The following is a 25509-nucleotide window of genomic DNA, read 5'->3' on the forward strand; positions in this document are numbered from 1 at the left end:
AGCACACTCTCCATATATACGTACACAAAGCAACACCTCATTAACTACTGCTTACAAAATAAGTTATGCTGTAACAGTAGCAAGGGAACATAACCACATGAGTGGTAAATAATGCTGTTCTAATTCACTGCACTGGTTTTATCTTTATCATACACCTACAACGAAAACGAAAGTTCATCCCTGAAGATTTTAATTCCTGCAGATACTTCACAGTATTTGCATGGTCCATGATCCAAACCTTGTTGTGGGGGCTTGGCTTTTTTGTTCCTGTTCTAGCTTAATGCTCTTCAAGCACAAGGAGTTACAACAAGCTGTTAAAACATGTTTAAAAAGTACATTTTCTGACTTTCCAAAAGAGTAAGAAGTTATACTTACTTCAGTATCATATTCATAGTTTCATTTCGATCTTTACCTTGAAATGGTAGTGTACCTGTAAGCATTTCAAACTGAAAAGAACAAATGTTAATCTAAATCAACACTTCTTCCCCCAATTGCTCAAAGTGTTAAGTACTGTACTCTTCCCTATCGCTACATTAGACATATACTGGCTTGAGCTTTTAAAAGATTAATCAAAAACATTCACAAATCTAGAATTTTGTTTTCCTTGGCAGTTTACATGATAATAATACTGGCAAAAAGTAATGTTATGATGATGTAGGAATACTTTACATCCATGAGCTACTTTAATTAAAGTAATAAAATTCCCTCCTTAACCAAGTTTTAGATGTTGCCACACTCTGAGAAAAGCATGAAGAATAAATTCAAAAAACAGTTCTTTACTTTTAATGCCAATATGCATATTTCAGCCTGATGCTCTAACACATCACAGCAAAGGCATAAGTGCCAGCTGTTACTGGCTTATTTCACTACTCCGCTCCAGTATTCATTCAACGGGCTTACTCTTACAAAAATGCAATTGACTTTCCGTTAAACAGTGTCTTCCATTTTTTTTTCCCCTTTGACTATCAAGTAGCATGCAAAATAAATATACAAACTGAAGTTTCACACTGACTACAACTGTTCTACACTACTAATGGACTATATGTGTGATTTTTGTGGTTCCTGTAAGTATTCCTTACAAGGGTAAGCAGGTGAAAAGTAAATTTTATTCAAATCAGCTGCTATTTCAGCAGCAATTCAGTTATTGAATTTTCTCTTCCCCTAACCCAAGCATTCCTAATTAGATCTGGACAATCTTAATCTAAACACATTATTCCACATTAGACACATGCAGTGTATTTGTGACCTGTAAGCAAGGTAAGCAAGGAAGCATACAGTACCATGAGAACACCAAAGGACCACCAGTCAGCACTCTGGTTGTGCCCTCGCCTGTTTACTACTTCAGGTGCCATGTATTCTACAGTACCACAGAAAGAATAGGCCTTCTTTTCTTGATCTACTGATTCTTTGCTGAGTCCAAAGTCTACAACAACAGCATTACAAGAATACAGCCAGTAAAGAACTTCAGAAGAAAACAATACTGTATATGGTATTTCAAAAACAAAGCGCTGACAGCTTTTGGTTTTTGCTTTCAGGAATACTACATAATTACCCTACCTCTTCATGAAAAAAGCTGTAGGTATCTAGAGATACCGCAGACATTTAATTTACTACACACCACCAGAGCTATTCTATAAATCATATTAAACTGATGATTGGTCACCAATACTACTACTCAAAATAATAATAATTCAATATTTGAAATACTACACATTTAGAGCCTTAAGATAACCAAAAGTTCTCATTCTCTCTGCTTCTTGCCTGCTTTATTCACACAAAAAATTGGATAGAAGTCAAAATGAGTTTCAAAGAGAACACAGTCTGCATGGTCTAGTATTACTGAACGATGAATAAATAAAATCAGACTAAAAATAGTGTGTTATATAAGACAACATGGTTCTGCAACCTGACTCAAGTTCAGCAGAGTCTTGCGTACCTGCCCATTTTATTCCCAGAATACTTTTTTCCCTAGTTTGAACAATGCCATTGAATACACAAGCCCTTTACATTAGCCCTACTCTGAAGACAAAGCTCTCAAGCGTCCCTTTTTTCAAAGGGGAAATGATTGCTAATCAATAATTCCACCAGTTATTCTTTCCAGTTTCAGAAGGACGTCAGAATTTTAGGGTTGAATTGGATTTAAATATATCATGCAGAATTTAAGAAATTATATATTTTATAAATGTGATTTCCATCACCATTATTCCATCAAGTCTTTCAGAGTTTAAAAAATTTTATTTTCTCTTGGAATCTAATAGCAGTATCTATAGACCAAAATATATAATGAAATTTATAATACAAAATCATCACCTTAAATGTGTTTCAAAGCTTTCAGAAATTCACAGTAATTTGATTTCCAAATAGTCACTGTCTTTTGTATGTATCATTTCCTAGAATAGAAGTATTTTAATTGATCCTTACAGACCATTTTCCTGCGATTTTATATGCATTTAGAAGTGATAATCCAGAAACTCAAAAAATCCCTGTAGTATTTCAGAATTTTTTTTTTTTTTTTTTTTTTTTTTTTTTTTTACACCAAAAGCACCTCTGCCCTCTTTTAAAAGTCTCACGCTCAGCAACTTTAGCCTGGGTCTATAACCTCCTGACCTTCAGTTAAAAGGCATTTCACACTAAATCTTGATACAGCTCGCTTTCTAACCGGAACAATGGATAGTTTTAGTTACTAACATACCACCACCTAAGCTAGAGCTCCTTTTAAAAAAACCCACACATTCAGTGTCCGGTTTTCTACTTTCAGCTACATTTCTTCTGTTAGCCACAGCAATGTAGGATGTGCACTTTACAACAATATTGCTGCTAACGCTGCAACCTGATCTATGCAAACATTAGCCAACATGAAAACTAACTTCAGCATCACCTGCATGGACATCAGGATCTGGTAAATGACCAAAACCATCAGATACAGCCTCTGTCTATTCAAATACTTCAGTAAATTACTTCATACTATATAGAGAAACATTATATAGGGAGGGGATACAGATTTTTTTTTAATAAAAGTCTGTGCAACAAAAAAATTTTCTAGACAGCTCAGTACTAGCTCATGCACAGTCCAGCCATCACTATAGGTCTTAGGTTTGTAACTAAAAGCTTATACAGGAATATGTTCAGAAAATGCCATACTTAAGTGTTACCTACCTGTTAACTTGATATGTCCTGCTTCATCAAGCAAAATGCTGAAAATTAAAATTCACATTCACCAATACACATAAAAAGGAATGTTTACATATAACATTTAAAATATAATAGTTAACAATTTTGATCTCCAACTTCTGTTATTAATTTAACAAGCCAATTCTTATTTCATTTAAATCACAGATATAGTTTTTACATTACGTTTGCTTACATAGTCTAAAAAAATATTTTAAATTTTTTATATCACTGTAGTGGAAAATGCAAAGCAACAAGCAAAATACACATAATAGTGGTAAAATACATTTTACTTTACTTTTCTGGCTTCAGGTCCCTGTATACAATCCCCAAGCTGTGAAGGTGATCCAAAGCAAGGGCCAGTTCTGCGAGGTAGAATTTCACATCTTCCTCTGTAAACATAACCTAATAAGAACTGTATAGATTTACCTTCTGATCTTGTCTTCAGTTTTTAAAACTGCAATCTAAAAAAATAGTCCTGTCTGCCTAAGTTTAAAAATACACTTTAGAAATACCTTATGAATTCATAAGTCATTAACGCACCTAACCGAAATGATATACTAATATAGGCTAATCATCAAGTACACAAAAGAGCTACCTGCGATATTAAACAAAAACATCAGTACTTACTGCAGAGCATTAGCTAACATTTAAGACAGATTTAGTTGTTATATTCAGTGTTATTGACCACCAGCACTCCTTCTGCCTCAATCCTATACAGACTGTTTTCCACTGCATCATAAAATTTCGTATATGACTGCCATATTGGGTGACTGTCTCTGAACTCACATTAACAATATTTAGAAAAAGAAGTAGAAATAATTTAGAAAAAAGTACGGAAAATAAAACACTGGTGAAAATAACAATTATGCGAAAATCTGCAGCGGGAGTTGAGGAACCTACTCTGCTCCTCTTCGGTAAAAAAATTAACAACCTTAGCCAGATACTGAAAAACGGACTGATGCTGCATATAGAGCATTTGAGAGATGCATTTCTGTCCTAAATACTCAACAGGCTGCTTCTAACTTCATATACAAGAATCAGACCTGCTTTGGCTCTTGTCATGTTCTACAAATTACTGGAGAAGCTAGTAATCTTTAAATTACTGGAACTGAATTTGAGGATTAAGGTAACTATTCCCTTATTTGTAAGAAACACCAGGAACAAGGAGAACAGCCATCTCAACTGCACAGTAGATGCCTTAAATTAAGTCTTGCTAACTAACTGGGCTTACCGATTTAGTAGTACACCAACTGTGCCAGTTCTATTGGCAACAGAAATACTCCTAATTTCCATAATGATAGGTATTAATATTGTATGAACGATAAAGCTGTTATCGCTACCCAAAGTTTCACCTTGATCTCTTTTCAAGAGCAATGTTGATACTGTTTTTCATCTATATCCAAAAGAGCAAGAGGAAGCTTTGGATATCATTGCTCCCTGGAGTAGCCAAAATGCAAATCTCAGAATACAATGATGCTAAATGGTAAGCTACGATCTCCCAGTAATAATTTTGTTTAAAACTGCTTTCTGTGTCAAATTAAACATGATGCAAGTCAACTTCATTAAATGTTACCAATGAAAACTTCACTATATACTCATTTCACTTCCACAGCTGAAACTCTCATACCCGCATTAGAATTTAAAGACCAACAAAAGTGTTTTAATAACCTCATACTAAATCCATTCATTTAAAATAATGCTATGGGGAATTCTGCCTTGTATATTGTCCACTGTCTTTGTTTTCCCATGCCCTTTTGAAAATACCTTGTCCTCCCACCAGAAAATAAAAACGTCTGATTTTTTTTTCTTATTTATATACACAGTAAATGTTTAAAAGCCACCACAGAAGGTAACTGAAGTCTTCAAAAGAAAAAACCGTGTAGAGACTTAACAGTAAGAAAACTTGACAATTATGACTTCTTTATTCCCAAAGGGAATACATACCTCTTTCAACCACCTAGATAGTATTATTATGGATAGACTTGCATCCCTTATTTAAGAACACTGCATACTCTGTAATCCCAGCTGTGTTGGTGCTAAAGAATAGTTCTTCCTGCTATACCAGAATTTCCTCTATAATTAGACATCCTATATCAAAGCCGAGATTGACCTCTTTCCTACCTACTGTTACAGTAACCCTTTTCAAGTCACTTAAAGTTTTTAACCTCCATTTTAGCCTCAAGGTTAATTAATTGAGCTCAATTCTTAAGACACAATCACAGTTTACCAAGGTCAGCTTTGTAAAGGGGTTTTTGTTTTCCTTTTTTATAAAGTCTTCCTTCTCTTTTGCCTGTTTCTAAAGTAGAGCTTTATTTTTCCAAAAAGTCTATGGGAGGGGAAAAAAAAAACCCCAACTGTATCCCCAGTATGTAAGTCCGTGAAGTAAACTCCTTCATGTAACGAAAAATGAATTTAAAAAAAAGACCAGTCAGATACTCGGTTTTCTCCTTTAAGAAGTGGCTTTTCCTATGCATTAGCAATATAAATGTATTTACATTGGTGAAAACACTGAAAAGCTCTCTTACTGTGAAGCTGTTGAGAAATTGCCATTAAAAATTTAGACCTTATGAAAGGTTTGCAGAAAGAAAAGTCTTATAAACACATTCATAATACTTAAGGTAACATATAATAAATATTTGATGACAAATTCTTTTTTAAAAAAAACACACAACAGCAGGCTGCATCATATTCCCACCTCTGAAGCACTCCCTCCAAAAAACAGAAATGAAAAATTCAAGTTCCAGTGGCACGCCAATGCTAGATGAAGGGGAACGGTCTTAGAAAAACCTCAATGTTCACACTTTGGGAGATTAAGCATTAGGATTTGTATTACAGCATTAAGAAATTTTACAATGCAGCAGAAACCTCTTGTAGATGCAGGCTTGCAGGAGCACCTAAGCTCTGAGAGCAAGAACTATACATCCCCTTTCTTTATTGCTAAATCTTAATTTACTTCAGTTAGGTTTCCAAGCAACAAAACATTTTTAGACAAAAGAACTGTCCCTTGTAGATACCAAAGAAGAACATAAGCTACTAATCAAACACACACTCACATTTAAGGTTACAGAATATATTATTCTAGAATATGTAAGGGAAGCACAACTAAGTTATTAAAAACTTGACTATGCCAAGAATTATGAGGGAAACTGCTCTAGAAGGCAATGCTATACAAACAAAAACCCCACCTGCCTAACACTGAGTGGAGATAAAATTTTAAGTACTTACCTCTTTGGATAATCGCGTGAATACATCTCCTCCCCTGAGAAAATCCAATATTAAATATAGCTTCCCTTCGGTCTGAAAGGCTTAAAAAATTATTAAAAAAAAATCAATAGTTGTGTGGCTAACACGATCTGCAAAACAGATCTGAATGGTTTTTAAAACGTGGAAATTTCAGTGAAAGGCAATACTTTTGGTTTGGAACTTAAAAATTCACGCAGTACATGAGGTAATTTATTGAGTGATTACTTGCTTCTTCACAGAAGCCAATCGTAGTCATAAGATCATTATAATACTGTTCTTTTATTTATTTCCCCATTGTCAAACAAGGAAACACCAAGTATGTGAATTACGGTGTTTTGGTTTTACTCAATGAAATCTACAAAAAAACCTCTGCAGAACTTAAGAATTTTCCAGGAAATCTTTAATTTTAAAAGGACTTAACCTGAAACTTCTACATACAGGTGTATTTACATTCCTTTTTTCAGTCTTGTGATTTAAACTTGCAAGAACCTATTCTGGGCAGTAAAATGGACGCTATAAAACTATAAAATGAACAAGATCATCTAAGCCTTCAAGTACTGAAAGGAATTGTAGCAAAAGATACCAACCATAGTGCAGTTTGACGATAAATGGATGATTTACTTCTACTAATATATCTCTCTCCATTTTTGTACGAACTCTATCCCGAACTGAGGGGAAAAAGATAAAGAAAAAGACAGACTAGTATGAAACAAACATTTGGTATAATACAAGTGGAGCAGAAATTAGCATATGGAAAGTCTTTGCTGTCTAAAGAAGTACTTTTCCTTGTTACCTCATTTGGTTTTCATTTTTAAGCCTCCCACAAAGCACATGCTTTCAGACAGCAAAACTCTTTGTTCTCACCTGCCCCAGCTTCCTTAATGTCTACATTTTTTTCCCCAACACATCCCAATATTCTGTGATAAACCATATTACTTTCAAGAAAGAAGGTCACATCTATGCTCTGAATAAATATTTTCTGTCTTTTAAGACTGCTTTTTCCTCTACAACTACTAGCAGTCCCTATTTATACACAGAGGACTTGCATCCACTAAGGTGCCTTCTGACAGCCAAACCAGTAAGTTCGCTTGCTCTGGCACCTCTAACAAGAGGCAATGACTTAACATTTTTAACCACAGTAGTGCTCTCACTGGCTGAAAGAAAATAGGAAAACTGTTTGTGAAATTAATTTGTTTTGATATAATGAAAAGACTAAACAGAATTAAATAATAAACTTTTACACTTTGAAAGGGTACTTTTTAACCACATAATCAAAGTTATCTGGCCAGATTTAAAATAATAATTCTTACACATGAACTTACAAGTTATTCTAGAAAAAAGCTACTGTCAGGGAAGACTTATGAACTAACTGAAAATGATTTAAGATTTTTAAAATTATTTTAAATAGTATTGACAAGACTGAAGAGATACAGTTGCACTGAAAGCCATTTTCTAAAGTTCCAATCCAAAAGACACACGTACCTTTTAAAGAAGCTTTTTTCAATACTTTCATTGCATAAAGTTGCCCAGCATCAGGACCAATTATTTTTCGTACAAGGAAGACCTGGCAATATAAACACCACTTTTAAAATTACTGCTAAAAATATTTTATGTAAACTTGACTCAAAACCATTACTATGTCTTTACTTTTAACTTCATTAATATAGACAAGGAGATAGCATGTCCCTAGTCCCATCCCATTCTTCAAAAACTCCAACGAATTAAAAGATGCCAAATATTCATAGTAAGTCTTTTTGCATAAGCAAGCTTAGTAATCGAATAAGCGACTGTCACAAAGCATTTAAAAATCTCCTATTAATTTCAGACAGCTTTCAGCGTTCTTTCCCAAGTACACATCTTTAAAGGAAGGGCAAATTGCACTCCCTTAATCATACTAGAGGTACATGAAACACCGAGCACTCTGAAGTGTTCAGACTGGTCATATCTATACATGCGTTCCTAAAGCAAGCTGTTTAAGTACTTATATAAAAGTGTTTCTTCATATTACTTTCTTGCAGAAAGACTATTCTGCCTGGTTTCCCACCTCCTAAGAGAGTTTTTTGAGGTTTAAGACCCAAGTCCCTAATATGTGACAGGCTGTATTAAGGAATTCTGTAAGAGCGGCGAGACGAAAGCAAGGAAACCTCACCATTTAAGATCAAAGCACCCTTCCCCGCTGGAATAGCAACTCCAACAGGTTTTTCTACTCTTTTCTTTCCACAGGAGTTTTAAAGATAGATGGTATATAACTTGACACTAAGAAAAGCATAATATTAGATAGAATAATGCAGTACAAATACACATACCTCTACTGACTAAAATTGTAACTATGAGGCCTTTCAATTTACAGAATTGTTTGGTGTATGCTCCTGTTTCTAAGTTGTTGTTCTTATAGTAGCAATTATTAGTTATGAAGAATACTTGTACTGTAAAAAACATAGTACAAGTCATGAGAGCATGCCAAGGCTACCTGAAACTGCTTCTCTGATCTTACCTTATTCAGATTTTCATTACCACTATTTACATATATACTTTGTTAGAAATTACTAAAATTTTGAAATTATTTTAAAAATCAAATAAACTTGCCAAACTTCTCTATTCTAGAATCAGAAATTCATACACTGTCACTGACTAAGTTGTACAGTATTGGGAGAGGGGTTGTTTTTATTTTAACCTCTGGTTAGATGAAAAATGTCATCATGTTTCAAGGTTATGGAGCTTTTTGTTTTGTTTAAGTTTTGCCCAACATTCGGCCTACAGCACTGCTCTCCTATAATGAGATGTTGATGTTCAAATAGAAAAGGGAGTAATAAAAACACCAGCAAATAAGAAACCAAATGTAGATTAATACACTCACAATTATAAAAGTAAAATATCGATGAGCATATGCAAATATTTTAGTGCTTAATAACCAGCAGCTTGTGACAAGGTAAGGGAAGACAAATTATGAATTCTAGTAAGGACCAAAAGAGCTGCCACTGTGGAAAACCCGCAAGCACCATCTATTTAATTTGCAAAGTCTCCATAATCCCGCATCTTGGAGATGCGACAATTGGCTGTTAGCTGTGAAGCACAATCGAGGATCGTACAAAGAGAATCACCTAAGCGAATCAAGGACCATCTCAGCAGACCAGGTGCTAAAGCCTCAGAATGTTATCAAAGGCTGAAGAAACTCAGTAACAGACATGAGGTTTAACGCTTTATTTCTGTGAAGCAGTGTTAAATCCCACACAGGTGCTGAAAGACAGGTAGAGGATGGGCTGTAACACTATACTGGCCAAAGCAAACAATTCTTGCGTTCGCTAGACCCAAGGGGAGATCCCTGGGAAGCATGAACTGGAGAGAGGAAAAACAGACACCATGGAGGCAACAGCCATTGATCTGTGTTGTTTCTTCTCTCTTCTCAATAGAAAGCAACAAATACTAGAGAAAAAAAGAGCTCTGTTCAGATGTGCAACAGTTACCATCCAATCCTTAAGGCTGGCTCCTGAACCAATGACTGCCAGGTTTCAAAAGCCCTAAAACAGACACCTCACCAAGCCAGTGGGATTCTGAGCAAGAGCCTTCCTTATGCTACCAGAAGTCTGAACTCTAAGAATCAGCCTGAGTCAGGGCTAAGATGTCCATACCAGATGTGCTGACCCCTAAGACAGCTTTAGACATCTCAAGTCTGGACTAAAATGCACGGAGCCTTTTGGTCTCTGAAGATGAGAAACATTATGAGGGAATTGGCAACCAACATTACCAGATAAAGAAATGTTTCTTAAGCTGTAAAACATTAAGAAATATTTTAAAGTCTATTTTCTAAACTATCACTTATTCACAGAATGCCTTCCTAATGTCTAATTCCCCCCGATAAAACTCTTATGCAGAGGTTTGCTCCTGCCATGAGACAGACAAAACCAGCACAAGAACAGGAAAATGGAAACATATGTAAAGCCGATTGTCTATTTTTTTTTTTACATGTTGCAATAGTTTAAGGATCTGGTTTTAAAAAATACATTAGTTTCTTGTACACCAGGATTAATTTTCCAATTAATGTGTTTCAAACTAGTGACTGAGACATTTGTTTTTTCATTTCTGCAATGTGACACCAAGCGGCACATTAGAAAAAGAAATTATTTTAACAAAAAAATTGCAGTATTTCTTCTATCACCTATTTGAATAATTGCTCACTTAGTGTCTTTTAGCTGTAGATCGCTTGACAAATACAGCAAAATAAAAAACTGAAATACATTTCACAGGTTTACTTTACTGTTACATTGCTTCAAGTTCCGAACTACCACAATCATTTCTCTATATCTACATCACTACAGATTTCATGTATCGAAAGAAGTCAAACATTTACAGCATGTCAAGTACCACCCCTAAAAGACAAATCATCATCTCCTCCCTGAGCATCTATCCATGTTTATTACACTGCTGGTGCCTCCCTAGCATCAACCTAAACTACAGAAGATGTGAGACAACTATATGGAACAGAGATTTGTTCATTCTGATTCCTCACTAGGTGCTGCAATGAAGTCTTGAGGCAGTTGAAAACTATTATTTTATTTCAAACAGCCATGGCATTAGGCAGAGCTATTGCATAAAACCCACCCCTAACTCTGGAACCCAACTGGTGGAATCCCGTGCTGTTGGTGCCACTGCTCCCATGAAGCTGCAGACGCCAGTCCAGATGAACCATAAACATGCCTCTGTTCAGTTAAAGCAAACCCTAACTTTCCACGCAGACCTCCTAGAACTTGCTACTGACTCGCACTTCTCCCTAGAGGCTGAGGCTGTTACCTCTCTGTCTAGGATAAGATCCTGTGTCCTGGTATAAACAGTGCTCCCCTGGCACCAGAGCAAGACCGGAAAAAGATGAACCTTGTCTATAACTTCTCAAACATTCTCAGTAACTCTGCTATGGCACTGTCTTTCTTACAAAAACCCCTCTCACATCAGCCAACCGCAAACAGGACTGATAGCTTCTTCCAAAACACGGCAATTTCCACAAGCATATCTACCTGTACTCGAATTTGTTAGGTTTATACCTAACCTTGTAATATTAGAGAAATATGGGAAGCAAAACGTTAATAAGACAAAGCACATTCAAAGCAGAGATCCGATGAAAACCAAGTTTGCCATCTTACCTTTCCAAATGATCCCTGTCCAAGAACCTTAAGTAGTTCAAACTGCGCTGGATCTGCTTTCTCACATCCTTCTTTCACATGGTGTGTAATAGGAATTTCTTTCACACTTCCTTCATCCTATTATTTCAAGGCAAACAAAACCACAGCAATGAACAGGCCTGAATTAAGCAACTCTCATCAGAAGTGCAGGTAAACACCTGCTCTTTCCTTGTTCGTTTGTTTTTTTAAAATCAAATATTTGAAATTCTGATATGGCATAAAAGAAAGCTGTTCAAATGAAGAGTTCTCCCATCCATCTTTTCTTAAAGGAATCTAAAATTTCTAAATGGAAGTAAAATTCTCATAGAATGCTCATCTCCTTTCGCCATAAATATTACAACTATAGCAAAGATGGATTTTCTTACACAGAAGGAATACATACAGGGATTTTTTAATGCAAGTCAAAGATGATCCTTCTGTGCTTCACCTCTGTTTTAGCAGCCTTTAGTCTTCCCAGTGATTACTATTCTTATCTTTCCCTTTCCTGAAATAGTCTTAATGTAAGCTAAATGAATTTCATAGTTTTAGGTAACTATTGCTTTTCACAGACGCAAATAATAAATGCGGCCATCCAGTTGTAGCTAAAGGAATGTGCATCATTTGAAGAGCATAAGATACGAGCCATCTTAAGAACTCTGTGAATTCTTGTATCCCACAGAAGAAACAGCTCTGGGGTGCAGAGCTCACAGAAAGACTATCCTGTGTGGAGACCTCCTTCAGAAAGCCAAGGGTAATGTTAAGTAGGCAAAAGATTTAGCATTCTGTTGACTTTTTCCTGTTACTCTCATCTTTAGCAAAGCAGGGCACAGCAGCTACAATTGTGAAAAGACAAACATGATGAAAACAAATCAGATGATGCATTGCAGCTTTTATGGTGTAAGAGAAGTTTCTGTGAGCCAAAACAAGTGAGGTGTCAAAATAAGCACCCTTGAAACTACAAACTACGTGCCAAGGCCTACAGCAGCAACCTGAGCTTGCACGTACAAAAGGAGCAGCCACCCCTCAGCACTACTGAGAACTCCAATTAATTTCTTGCACACTGCAAATACAGCCCAATCAAACAGAAAATCTGACCTGATTTGCAGTACTTTGATGTCTTTAGGGTATCCAAATGATTATTAACTGTCCTCCTATCCTCTCTTTAGATCTTTATCTTGAAAGCTTCTCTTAGTAGAAACCAGAAAAACACCCTAATAACCTAGACTGCGTTGCTCTCCCTCAATGACAAGTGCAAACGGCACCAGAAAAAGACCTGACCACTTGATGAAGCAGTTGGTTTTAGGAAAGAGTATCATTCTATAGTCAGGCAAACTACAGAAAGTCTTGCTGCCCAAGACCATGCATTAGAACATATAATCAGTGTTATCAGACTTGATACCGAAGTATCTAGATAAAATTTTCTAGATGTGGGTTACGCAGAAATTCAGGGTAGAAATCTGGTCATCTAAATGTGTATGTACTTGCTGCAATAATTTAAAAAAAGGGGGGGGGGGAGGCAATCACACTGCATTAACTGTCTATGCCTTAATTGTTTTGTTTGTCCAGAGCGGGAAGAAGAGTTCAAACTAACATCTTCATGTATTCAGAAACTGTAGTCTGGCACATGAATCCTTTCCCTTCCCCTGCATCTCTTATTTCACACTCTTTCTGGAAAAGGCCTGTTTCCCATACAAAGGTAAGTATTAAGACAAGACACTCCTGGATAAGAAAGTTCATTCTTTAATTCACACTCTAAGCTACTTTATTTCCCTCTTTGTTCACCAAAAATACAGCCGACACACACTGATGATACAGTGCATACATCCCAACTTCATTTCATCCATCCACCTTGTTGACTATGTATATACATGTTCATAAGAAAGATTTTTTTCATTTTATTTTGAGACATGCCCGCAATTCAAGGCAGGTAAGAACACTACCATTTTAAGTCATCTGATGACAGACGAAACCAGTGATTCCTCTAGTTGTATACCAAGTTGTACAACAGACTTAATGGAAATATGTAAACACACTATTTAAAAGCCTTTTTACTTGAACATCCTTAATTTGTATTCCTTAACATTGTGAACCTTTGCATGAGAAAAGATCTTTAGGAGTTCATCTGCTCTTCATTTTATCACCCACCTTGAGTCATTAGCCTGTGACATCAAACGTGGTTGCTGCCAAGACTGAGACAGAGTATTTCTAAATGTGAACTGAGGAGAAAAATGTTTTCCATGCAAATAAAGAGTAACTTGAGATGTATGAAATGAGTTATTTCTATAGAGCGTTCTACCTTCACAAAAGGTGTCTATATATTTTCACCTACTTAACTATCATTAAAGAACTAAAAACTGACATGACTGAAGCATAAAAAGACCTCTGCATCATCAACAAGAAATGAGCAGGTAAAGAGTTGAACGGATATAAATGCCAGTTTCATTTTCATTTCTAGTTTGGCCTCCATGAACTGCAAATCTGGTTATCTGATTTGTGCTCTGCTGCTTGAGCAGCAAACCTATTTCAGGGCACAGGTACCAGCTCCCAAGCGAGTCGCCTTGCAAGAGAGGCAAATATTCCCAGCAGATTCAACAGAAGACAAAGCACTGAAAGAAACACCCCAATCGGTTATGGCTTTGTGCCATCTTGCTTCGTTACTGCTTGACTGGTATGTAGCTCCAAGCACCTAACAAGCTCAGCAACATCCTTCTGGTTCAAGTACAGTGAAAGACTAAGACAACCCATTGCTCATCTTTCTTTGCTACACATATGATTATGACACTGACGGTTTATTTACTTGTGCCACAGCAGGAAGTGTCCAAGCACCACATGTTTCTACCCCCAAGAGTTTATTCTCCAACTCACTTAAAAAGTTATTACTGCAATACAAAGCAGTGGTTACAGCTGGCAGTAAGTTATACTTGATACCTGCTTCCATGATCCTGTTCAAAGACATATATGGGGATGTGTGTGTTAAAAAATGAGGGCAAATTTTTCCATGCAAATTGGGCATTTCACCACATTGAGAATTAGCCTAAAGTTCAGTCCAAGATTTAGCCAACTTACAGACCACTGGTCGTCAGCATCTCCTACACAGGTACATCACCAAGACACTGGACAAAAATCATGCTCAAAAGGGTTTATCTGGGAAATTTCTACATAAAAGTCAAATTAACATACTGGTGTAAAAATAGATTCTGTTCTGAAATAGCAGGAATTAAGTACCTTCTCGATGAATGTACAGCAACTACATTAAAAATACAAAGGAAGAACAGATGACAGAGTAATAAGAGCAACATTAAACCCATGGTGCAGAAAAGGTTCAAGGTTGGACAGAACATTTTCTGAGGCTGAGGGATCTGTAAATGCTCTCTCCAGCACACAGACTGTTTTCCATAAATCACAGCCTCATGCAGCAAACCTTCCCAAACAAGGCACTTACGGCCCCTACCCAGGTACTAATATTCAAAATAATCTCTGAGACTTAGAGCCTCTTCAGATCTGGTCAAATAAAATGACAGGTTCAAAAGTTATTAAAGAGATGGGAATGCATAGTTTTGCTTCAGAAGGAAGTCACGCTAATGAGTGTCTAAACTGAACATCTATCAAATATACTTACATGGTAGGAATATGGTTCACCTTCTTCCATAGGCTCATCTGCCATTTTAAGGCCATTTAGCTGGAGAGGGGGAGGAAAGGGAATGCAGAACAGAAAGGGGAATAAAACAAAAACAACGTTAGGACCTAGCAATTTCAAACAAGCAGAGTTCATAATTTGACCAATTTACATTTCAGAGCACAGAAATGAAAACTAGTGTTCCTGTTGCTCTAATTTACAAGTGTAATTTCAAACAAATATTACTGCTTAATAGTTATATTTAGCATCTCCCTTATGTATCATATAGCTTATCCCTTTGTCAATGCCATTCCATAGTTATTTAATTGGAATTAATTTAAAATGCCTTCTTTAAAAGCTACGGATACCAACCATACAAGATTCCATTATGCACAAAATTTATGTTGCAGATGCTTTTCAGAAACCTAAAATCTTAAATCCACTCCTAAAAATGAATTTACAGTTTAAGAAGAAAAGATTATGATGTGGTTGCAAGTCTTTCTGGGGCAAGAGGGAGAAGTGCAAGACCAGGTAGAATGGAGAATACATACCACAGAATTCTTAGGCACAAAAACAACCTATTTCCTTTAAAAATTATACTCCTCTAAAAGTTTGCTTCCATCAAAAGTTATCTGAATATCTAGCAAATAGAATACTCAAGCATTAGAGAAGTACTTTAGAAACTGTAGATCTATATATTAAAATATTTGTGGATCAGTATAAAACATAACACCTTGAAGAGGCAAAAAGGTATGATATACATTTGGACAGAAGCAAACAAATGACATGGTTTTAAACGAGCACAATACTTGCTAGCATCTGCCTACCCCCCTTCACACACTTCCAACAACAAAGATATCAAGGCCACAGTCACAGTAAGAAAAGATTTTAATTTATAGATTAAGTTATTTGGTTTAAGCTCTCCTTAAGTAACAAACCAATGCTTTTTAACAACCGACATGAATGAAAATGCAGAAATATAAAGGACATGCTCTGTTTCAACATGCAAAGCATTAATTAAGAACTGGAAATACCTGACAAAATGGGTGAAGCCAATTACAGATTTTGCTAGTGATAATTGCTAATTAATTTATATGTTAATTGTTCAGCATCACTAGTGTCATGTGGCATAGATCTCGCGCAACTACTAACTAGAAATAACATAAGAAAACAAAACCTACTTTTTTCCTGAAAACAGAAGTTGAAGCAATTACATTCCTGAACCACATAATGACATTTTTTTCTTGTACTTCTGAATTTCTCAAACACATGCCTAAGATACCACGCTACGGTGTGATTATCGGTATGTGAACCAGTAACACACAGGACCACAAAGAACCCTGAAATGGCATATAGACCATGCCCCTGTTAACAACAAAACAGAAAGCTCGACAAACGGGTAGGGCTGAAGGGACAGGTTTATACCACCATCATTGCACCATCTCAGCAAACTCAACCACTTCCGCTGCTTCTTCCAGGGCTCTTGATTTCAAATACAGCTTTTAAGAGCCAAGTCCTAAATTAATTATGCTGATAAAATTAAATCTCCAATTTTTGCATCAAGATACTGGCACTTATTTATGGACTATATCCCCACTGGAAAAAAAAAGCTAAAGAAAGTAGCATGAGGCTTTGGATACTTTCACTCTATGTTTCTATTTCTTTTAACCACAGTTTACACACATACTCTTCACACTAACTATAACCCATCAGTTTAACCCAGTGCTGGCATATTTAATACATGTTCATCATTCATATGTATCATGCATTGCCACCCTAATTTCTCAAGGCCAAAAATCACTAACCTATTACCCTGGATTCAGAAGCCTCACATACGCTACAGAAATCAATGCTACTAGTTTGCTACATAACTTATTTCTTTTTTTCATAACTAGTTTTTTCCAAATTAGGTACCAGGAGGGATGGGACCCCCACTATAGCTGATGTATCCAATTGATTCATACAATAACAAGAAAATGCTGAAGTTCAGAGCAGATATGAACTCAAACCTCATTCCAGACAATTCACTGCCATGTGATTTCTTTTCACAGTATCACTAGATTACATTCAAGCGTGAATTAACGTGAGGCCTGCCGAAATTGTCAAGAAAACCTATTTGGACCTAGAAAGAAAATGGGTTTCCAATCCAGGCGCTCAGAAATATGATACAATTCCTCCCTCACTCACAGACTTTAATTTGAAGTGAATTTAGAGTGCATTTCATCTTTTTTTTTTTTTTTTTTAAATGGTCAATATTTTCCAAGGGTTTACACTCAAATTTAAGCTCTGGAACCAATACCACTAGCCAGAAGAACTACAGACACACTGAAAACAATAGCTTAACTCCAGGCAATCAGATACAGAAAACTGTAACTGCTGGACTGGGGTTTTGAACCAAAAATCAGCATGTTATTTGATCTACACAGTCCCCGAGCACGCCATGTAGGCATACTTTCAGCTTTCTGGCAAATCATATATCGTAAGTTATTGGATTTTTATGGCAGGTAATCAAATGTCATCTTCATTAACAATTTCCTATCCTACACTTTTCTACTTCATTGTTGCTCATGGTTTTTCTTTTCCTGTCCAGTCTCTGTAACTACAAAGACTGGGATGCCTGCCAATTTTTAGTCCAAAGAATTTTATGTTCAAGTGCATGAATCTACTTGTATTGCCCAATATACACAACCACACTTTTGCCTTATTTGTTTGTGAACACTGGTCACTATCCATTTAAAAAAAAAAAAACCACAAAACAAAAATCCAAACACCAACAAACCTGTTGGATTGCAACCCAAAGTCTAGTCGTTTTAAATAACTAGTAGTTAGCTAGTTATTCTGTTAAAAAAAAAATCAGTGCCAAAAATCATTACTGTTCTACACGGTTACCTATACTAGGCAAGTTTCAGTAGCTAGAAGTTTCTTTCCACTGTCCCTCATATTAGGCAAAAAAAGAAGAAAAATTACAATTAATACTTAATTCCCACCTTTATGGAAACCAAACACAAAATTCTACTTCTGCAGCCAACTGGGACTTTTTAGTCATTTAATCATTAATATTTATGCACAAACATATATAGAACAGAACTATTTTAACCTCTAAGTCATTACTTACTAAATATCTATGAATGCATAAATTAATTATTGAGAATTAGAAAGCACATAAGTCTATAAAAGAACAGGTGAAAAGCAAGTACCATTACTCTGAAGGAGACAATTTTATCCCTGAATCATTTTGCTGTTCAGTACTGCTAAACTCCTACAATTAACTGAACGCAGTAAATATTGACTTTCACTAAGACACAAACTAAACTCAGACATTGAGGCAAACAGCATCAATATTTTCCAAATAAAAATTTTTAAAGTTAGGGAAAGTGTTCTGCCTTGTTGATCGGCGTAAAAATAACCAAGGCCACTGCATAAAAAGAGATGAGAACAAAGTTAAGGTCAGACAACCTGGCAAGCAAGAAACTTACTTTTCCAGAGGTTCAGGCTAAGAGACCCAATCCTCCAGCACCTCCAGCCTCTGAAGTAACACAGCGCAATCTGCCTTCTGATTTAAATAGCTGCAATGGGTCCCATGACTAGCCAGGACTATACCCTATTACCTTGGGAGAATATCCAAAGGGCTTTTGTGGGCTGGTAAACAGCTTAACAAGTATTGCACATGTTTTTCCTCTGATAATTACAGCAGAACAGAGGAATCCCAGTATTACCAATGATTAGAACCATCCTCCCCCTCCCCCCCCCCCCATATTAAGGGTGTTCAACAGTTTACGTGGTAAACGCATTATGGATTGGTGGGTCTATAGGTCTTGGCCAAAAGCAGCTAGACAGACGGTCAGCAAAAATGTATAACTACAAGGTAAAACCACAGAAGATGTAAAGCTGGTTCATTCTGCCCTGTTTTCAGAGATCTTCATCTAAGCATTCGAACAGAATTAAAAATTTTATAGAAAAAAACAGAACTGGGATTTTAATCATAATATTACCAGCAGTAGACAGCGTTATTCATCGCCACTTACACATAATCTAGTCTGGCTTCAGACAGGTGAAATTCCACATACGGATCAACAAGAGCTTCTGCATCCTCCACGGGTTCCTCCTTCACTGGCTCAGTTTGCTAAGTTACTGCAGCTGCAGTCACCAGACCTACACCCCTCAATGCTTCCAGATGAGCACAAGACAAACCAGTTTGCTTCCCCACATAGAAAAGTATTACTTCAAATACTTATTTCAAAATGTTAGAGTGGAAGCTTACATGAGAAACCCCAATTATTTTGAAAAGACTTTGAAAAAAAAAATCCTTTGAAAAAAATCCTGTTAAGACAACCACATTTGTTCCTCATTTATTTTGAATTACAACTGCAGGGAGTTTGCATCATTAATTTAATTAGCAACACATTGGCCTACTGAGTCTTATTTCCTGAGATAGGCTTAAGAAATTTGGAGGTCCTGAGCACATCCGAACAGGTGAGGGGGTATTAGTTTGTTTCTTTGTTGGTTTTTTTTCTTTTTTTTGTAAAATCTCTAAAACTCAGTGTGAACAAATCTGAAGCTTAAAGGCACTTGGTTCTTCCTATAAAACATACGCAGCTTTTCTCCATGCAACATTTTTATTTTTAAAAGGCAGATATTGCTATCACATGCAGGTACCCCAGCTGGATTCAGTGCTCCTCACTGCCTGCGCTGGCCTGCTTCTGGGAAGGGTTTCCCCCAGTACAGCGGCCAAGCCCATGAAGTGGAAGCAGAAGCAGTGTTATTAGGGTTACCCGACACAGAGTTACACCAGCTAAAGCCGAGTCCTGCCCTACTGCAACATGACCACAGCAAGGACGTCCCGCTGAGGGCAGCGCCCACCTGAGACTCCACAGGTCTATGCTGAATTTTCTTCTCATCCGCTCACCCTGTGCCTCAGCTCCTTGCACAAAAGGAAGAGGCCAGGTAACCCACGCTCTCTTTTAACATACCAAGTAAAAGAGGAAGATAAAAGCCATCTACCTTAAAAAAAAAAAAATACTTAAACCCATAGTCAATTACTAGGGGAAGTTATGAAGTTCTTTTCCTGTGGCAAATAAGTCATACATTCAGACAGGATACAAACCTTCAGCAACGTATAATTACTGATTTTAAAAGAACATTTTGATCCTTTCCATTATCAGAGATCAGGGGAGAATGACGTGTGTTTTGGAGTAGTTATAGCTATGCCAAGGCACAAACCTAACCATAAGCACAGGGGTCACTGAACTAGTAAAGGACTTGAGACCTTTTCACTACCACCTGTCTGGGAGAAGACTAACTCCATAATCAAAGGGCATACCGCAGCTGCTCTGGAAATAGTGTTTAATGGCAGATTAAAGAATACTGGGAAAGGGTAAGATTTAAAATTTATGAGAACAACACATTTCAAATTTTATTCTTCATGTAGTAAAGAAGTACATCTACGTAAATATTAAAATCATACCATTCTTCTGATTTAGGGTTGTTGTGAAGTCTCACCAAAGCGATCCTGTGGGAATCAAGGTGAGCTACCGCAAAGACACCCCCTGCTCCTTTTAGACACTCAGAATACCGTAGCAGATTTCCAAAGTGATCTTCAAAAGCAGTATACCAAAACAGAATTATTACTGTTATTATATTGCAGCACTTCTCAATGCATAAAGACACGCATTGTTTTCCATTTAAGAGTATTAATGTGCCTTTTTTTTAAACCTTTTTTTTAAGGCAGTTTGTTGTCGTACGTCTTTATAAATGTACGTTGTTGCAATGGCTGAGGGCACTTAGTTCAAGTTACATGCAATACTATTATTTTTCTTAGCATAACACCACCTAATTGTGGAGATTTTCAGAGATGCACAAAACTAGGTAGCTGAGTCATCCATGTCACTGCCAGTAATTACTCACAAAGGAGTTATGCAACTCCTAACACTGACAAAATTCAGTGGCCTTTGACAGACCAGGCTTAGAACACGCTTACTAAAAACATCGACCAAAATCAAAGATGTATTTATTTAAATTGGCATGGGCAACACATTATGTACAACAGCAGCAAAACTCATCTCATTCGCACGCCTTTTAGAAGGCGGTGACTTTCAACGCAGCCCAGTTTTCTAGCAGAATACCTTAATTTCCAGTCACTTTGTCATTCCAGCCTTGTCTTCCTCGTCACTGTCAGCCAATTAAGTAATTGGATTCTGAAGTATTTATTTAAAAATATGAGTATGAGGTCGCATTTATGCAATTCACAGTATTGATGTATTGCAAACAGTGTGCGCTTAAGTCAATTACACTCCTTATGAGTGAGAGGCTACTTCTATTAAGTGGTGCAGAAAAATAAAAAATACTGTATTCTGCCTGATTCCAAGTATTTTTGCATTTTGTTCAGCTTGGTCAATAAAATGTTAACGTTTACTTTCCTGTTTCTTTGTAGACTGCAATCATATTTCAATAATCTACAACAGTTGATTATAATCAACACCTTCCTACCTGTTTTTACCACCATGAAAATAGTTATTAATCCTATATTTAGGAGGCAAGAAGTTCACTCAATATTTGAAGCTTAAACTGCATGACACCAAACCTCCCTACCTATCTTACAAAATCCCCCCAGTCACAAAACTGCTTCACAGGTGACACCCTCATAGGAATACACTAAGAGTTCAGTCCAAAACATAATCCCCAGCTTCAAAGACCACCAACATGAAAAAGGCAAAAATAACTCAGTCCTGAATTTCTTCCAAAAGTTCATGTTGGTTTTATGCCTTGAAGCATGAAAATCTGTTTCCTACCTCCAAGATCACATTCTTCCCTTGTCAACTGTTTTTACTTCATCAAGTCAACAAGAGCACCACTTCACTGGAAATGCACTTACTTCTAATAACGTAATCCTAAATTTAGTCAACAAGCCGGTTCCTCAGAGAAAACTGTTTCTCAGATTTTTCCTCCTGTGCCACAACTGATGGTCAAGAGCACTGGTAAGCACAAGTAGGTTAGTCTGCAAAATACAGGACTATTTCAGAGTAATGCTGTTGACTGTAGTTCCAGTGCGGCCAAGGTGACCGAGATCTATCAGACTGCCAACATAAGGTTGTAGTAAGTACTATAGGCTATAATTAATTTTATAAAATTTAAGAATCCAAACTAAACTTCATTTTAACATAAAATGAACCTTTGTTAAATCCCCAAACTATGCGAATGTAGAATCCCAGCAAGTGAGAAGTGCGACACATCCCTGACATGCACTTCGGAGAGAGTACCACTTGTTAATGTAATTTGGGAACATCATACACAACTTGAAGAAACTAGTTTTAGTCTAAACACAGTCTCAAACACTGGTCCCCAAATGTAGCAGACATAACAAACATGATGCCTCATTTTAATCAGAGCACAACTGAAATAGTTTTATGCTTGAGGAAAACACAATTTAAAGAACAGCTGTTGCAAATAGGTGCCTTTGGACGTTACGAAGGCAGAGGTGTTTCAGTTGGATCATCCTCTCCTCCATCCATCATCCTCTGCTCTCTTGGCTAGACGAGCGTGACTTCAGAAACAGGCTCCCACAGCAGCGCACTGTCAAGCTCACACCTCTTCTGCAGCCCCAGCCCAGGCAAGTATTCGAAGATAACTTAAGCGCCACCACCATCAGCAGAAGTACTCGTCCGAGCTGTGCTGCGCTGGAGCTAGGGATGGTTCTCCAGCCTCTTGCTAACTGCCAACACAACAGTTATGGAGGAATCCGTACACAAAAGCAGCACTGAACACAATGCTCTGAAAGCAGCATCAGCCTCAGTGGAGGGGTATTTGCCCAGCTAAAAAGTACTGAGAGATGCACGATAACCACAAACATTTACATTTCATCATCCACAATACTCTGATTATTTTAACATTGATGTATCAAAATATTCTTAAAGAACCGATCAACGGGGCCAAGAAAGTTCTCAGACCCTCAATAAGCTTCATACCTTAATTACAGCATACTATTTTTACAAACCATAAGCTCAACAAATAAGCCTTAATACTTCTGCTGCTGACTTTTTAATCCTTACCCGTAGCTTCACTAATGTTATTAGGATTTCTCTAATGTTAAGTTACAGGGACTGCATCGAGTATTATTAGATCATTAGAATATTTTAAAGTGTTAAAGTCTAGCAGCCACAGTGCAGAAATGCATGTCCAGTAATTATAGTACATAGAAGTGGCACTCTGTAGACACAGATACAGAAAATAATAAAAAAAAACCTTACGAAATTTAAAACCTCATGGCTTTGTTCCTATTGTGAGTTACTGTTTTGGTTTTTTTTTAATCAGAGGATAAAGTTTCACCAAGATCCTTCACAGGATATCCTTTCACTCTTCCCAAAACTTTAACCTACTACGCCTGTTTCGTGCACTTTGTACTTCGAGATGAATTTGCTACAGACCTCTTTACTTACGATAAGAAAAGCCTACCCCATCACAGAAAGCGAGTCTGACCAGTTTTAAGAAGCTTTATTTAGATAACATCTTTTGTGTGTCTAATACACCTAGGTGCAATCTTTTATTTGTCATACCTGACAATACCTGATGTGTAATCCTACGCTTCTGATTTAAAAGTGCAAAAGTAACACTCCAGCGTCACATTCTCCGGAGGTACACACGTTATTACAGCATAACGAGCTTTACAATTTATTTTCTTTTAAATAGCATTTGGTACTTGCTTATGGATGCACCTAGAGCGCTAAGCAATACCCTGAGGAGACGCTCGCAGTCGTTTCTAGTTCTTTGCAAGGTTTAAGCACCCAAACGTCAGTCACACACTCCTGGGTCTTTCTGTGAACTGTGTGTGTGATAATTATTGTACGGAAAAGCGAAGGGACCTCTCCTAGCGACCACCCACCTGGATGCGCCTCCAGATTCACACAATCAAATTTTCAGAAGTTAAAGCAACTTTCCACGGAGGCTACGGCCCTAAGACTGAGAGAGTTTACAGAAAGCCTCCCGAGCCGTGGGTGAAGCGGGAGCCGCCAGCCGGGAGCTCCCGTCGCCAGGCGGGCGGCACAAAGCACACCGGCCCCGGACGCGCGTCCCCCTCGCCCGCCCCGCGGGCTCCCCGCTGACCCCACGCGTGCTCCCGCCGCCTCCAGCCCGCGCCCCGGAGGCGAGCGCGGTTCGCCGCGGCTCTCCCAGCCCGCCCGCAGCGCGGGCCGTGAGGGAGCGGCGGGGGAGGCCGGCGGGGCCGGGCCGTGAGGGAGCGGCGGGGGAGGCGGGCCAGGGCGGCGGGTCGCGCCGGGGGGCCGCCACCTTCCCGGGACGGGCCGGAGCCGGGGCGAGCTCCGGGGGGAGGCCGGTCCCGGCGCGACCGCTCCGAGGAGGAGGAGGAGTGAGCAGGCCAGGTGCCCGGGCGGCGGGGGCCGGGCAGCGGCGGGGGTGGGGGGGGGGATCCCGGGGGAGGCGGGGAAGCGGCGGCGGCGCCGAGAGGCGGAGGTGGGGGGGGGGTGGGGGGTAGAAGATCCGCGACGCCGGGGCGGTGCGGGGGCCGGCGGGGAGAGGCCGGGGGCGTTGCGGTGTGGCCGCCCTCCGCCCCCGGCTCGGCCGCTCCCAGGCGGCGGCGGAGGGGGGGGGGGGTCCGGGGATGGGGGAGGCAGGTGCCCGCCGGGAGCAGGAGCCCCGCCCGCCCCCCCGGCCCCGCACTGACCTCGCCGCCGCTCACGTACAGCTCCATTTTGTGGCAGGGCTCCGGCTCCTCCGCGTCCTCCGGCGGAGCGAACGGCACCATGTCCCGGCTCTCTCTCCTACCCGGGCAGCAGCCGCCGCCGCCGGTCGCTGCGCATTCCCCGGCCCGCGGCCGGCTCAGAGGCGGCGGGCGGCCGCCCTCCCCCTGCCCATAGAGCGGCGGCGGAGCTGAGGCTACGACGGCGGCGGCAGCTGCTGTTGCTGCCGGCCGGCGGGGGCGGCTCCGCGCTGCGCTCCCCCGCGCACACCCCCCAACATGGCGGCCGCCGGGGGCGGGGCCTGCGCGGCGTGGAGGTGACGTCAGGGCGGGCCGGAGAATCCCCTGCATGGGGGGGGGGGGGGGGGGGGAAGGGGAGGGGGGGTCGTGACGCGTGGTGACGTGCAGTGTCGTTAATATTCCCTCAGGCGAGGGGGACGCGGGGGGGACGCGTTCGGGGCGCTGCCCTCCCGCCTGAGGGACCGCGCTTAGGTGTTGGCGGTTCCGCCTGGGGCGAAACTGACGGAGAGTCTCGGGGAGCGGCGCGGGGGGCTTTAAAACAAAACAAAGAGGGGTGAAAGCAGGGGATGGCGTGAGAGGGGACGGTGAGGGACCCGCCGGCTGAGAGACCCTTGTCC

General features: G+C 39.1%; 1 protein-coding gene across 3 annotated transcripts in view; it reads right to left on the reverse strand.

Annotated features, from left to right (window-relative positions):
- The window catches only part of RPS6KA6 (ribosomal protein S6 kinase A6), a 43334-nt gene extending 18168 nt beyond the window's left edge, over nt 1–25166 (reverse strand). Inside the window, exons 1-11 of one of the 3 annotated variants that reach the window (XM_064462850.1) lie at nt 24857–24946; nt 22055–22887; nt 15187–15246; nt 11550–11666; nt 7897–7978; nt 7002–7082; nt 6397–6476; nt 3467–3573; nt 3157–3194; nt 1281–1423; nt 376–446 (exon numbers count right to left, since the gene is read on the reverse strand). In XM_064462850.1, coding sequence (XP_064318920.1) covers nt 376–446; nt 1281–1423; nt 3157–3194; nt 3467–3573; nt 6397–6476; nt 7002–7082; nt 7897–7978; nt 11550–11666; nt 15187–15231 — 764 coding nt within the window. In that variant the 5' untranslated portion in view covers nt 15232–15246; nt 22055–22887; nt 24857–24946. Of the gene's footprint in view, nt 1–375; nt 447–1280; nt 1424–3156; nt 3195–3466; nt 3574–6396; nt 6477–7001; nt 7083–7896; nt 7979–11549; nt 11667–15186; nt 15247–22054; nt 22892–24856 lie in introns of all 3 variants that reach the window. The other 2 variants (XM_064462849.1, XM_064462848.1) reach the window with 2 other exon arrangements.
- Nucleotides 25167–25509: the final 343 nt, after the last annotated feature.

The sequence above is a fragment of the Phalacrocorax carbo genome, chromosome 11 (genome assembly GCF_963921805.1).
Source record: "Phalacrocorax carbo chromosome 11, bPhaCar2.1, whole genome shotgun sequence".
In the NCBI taxonomy this organism is placed as follows: Eukaryota; Metazoa; Chordata; class Aves; order Suliformes; family Phalacrocoracidae; genus Phalacrocorax; species Phalacrocorax carbo.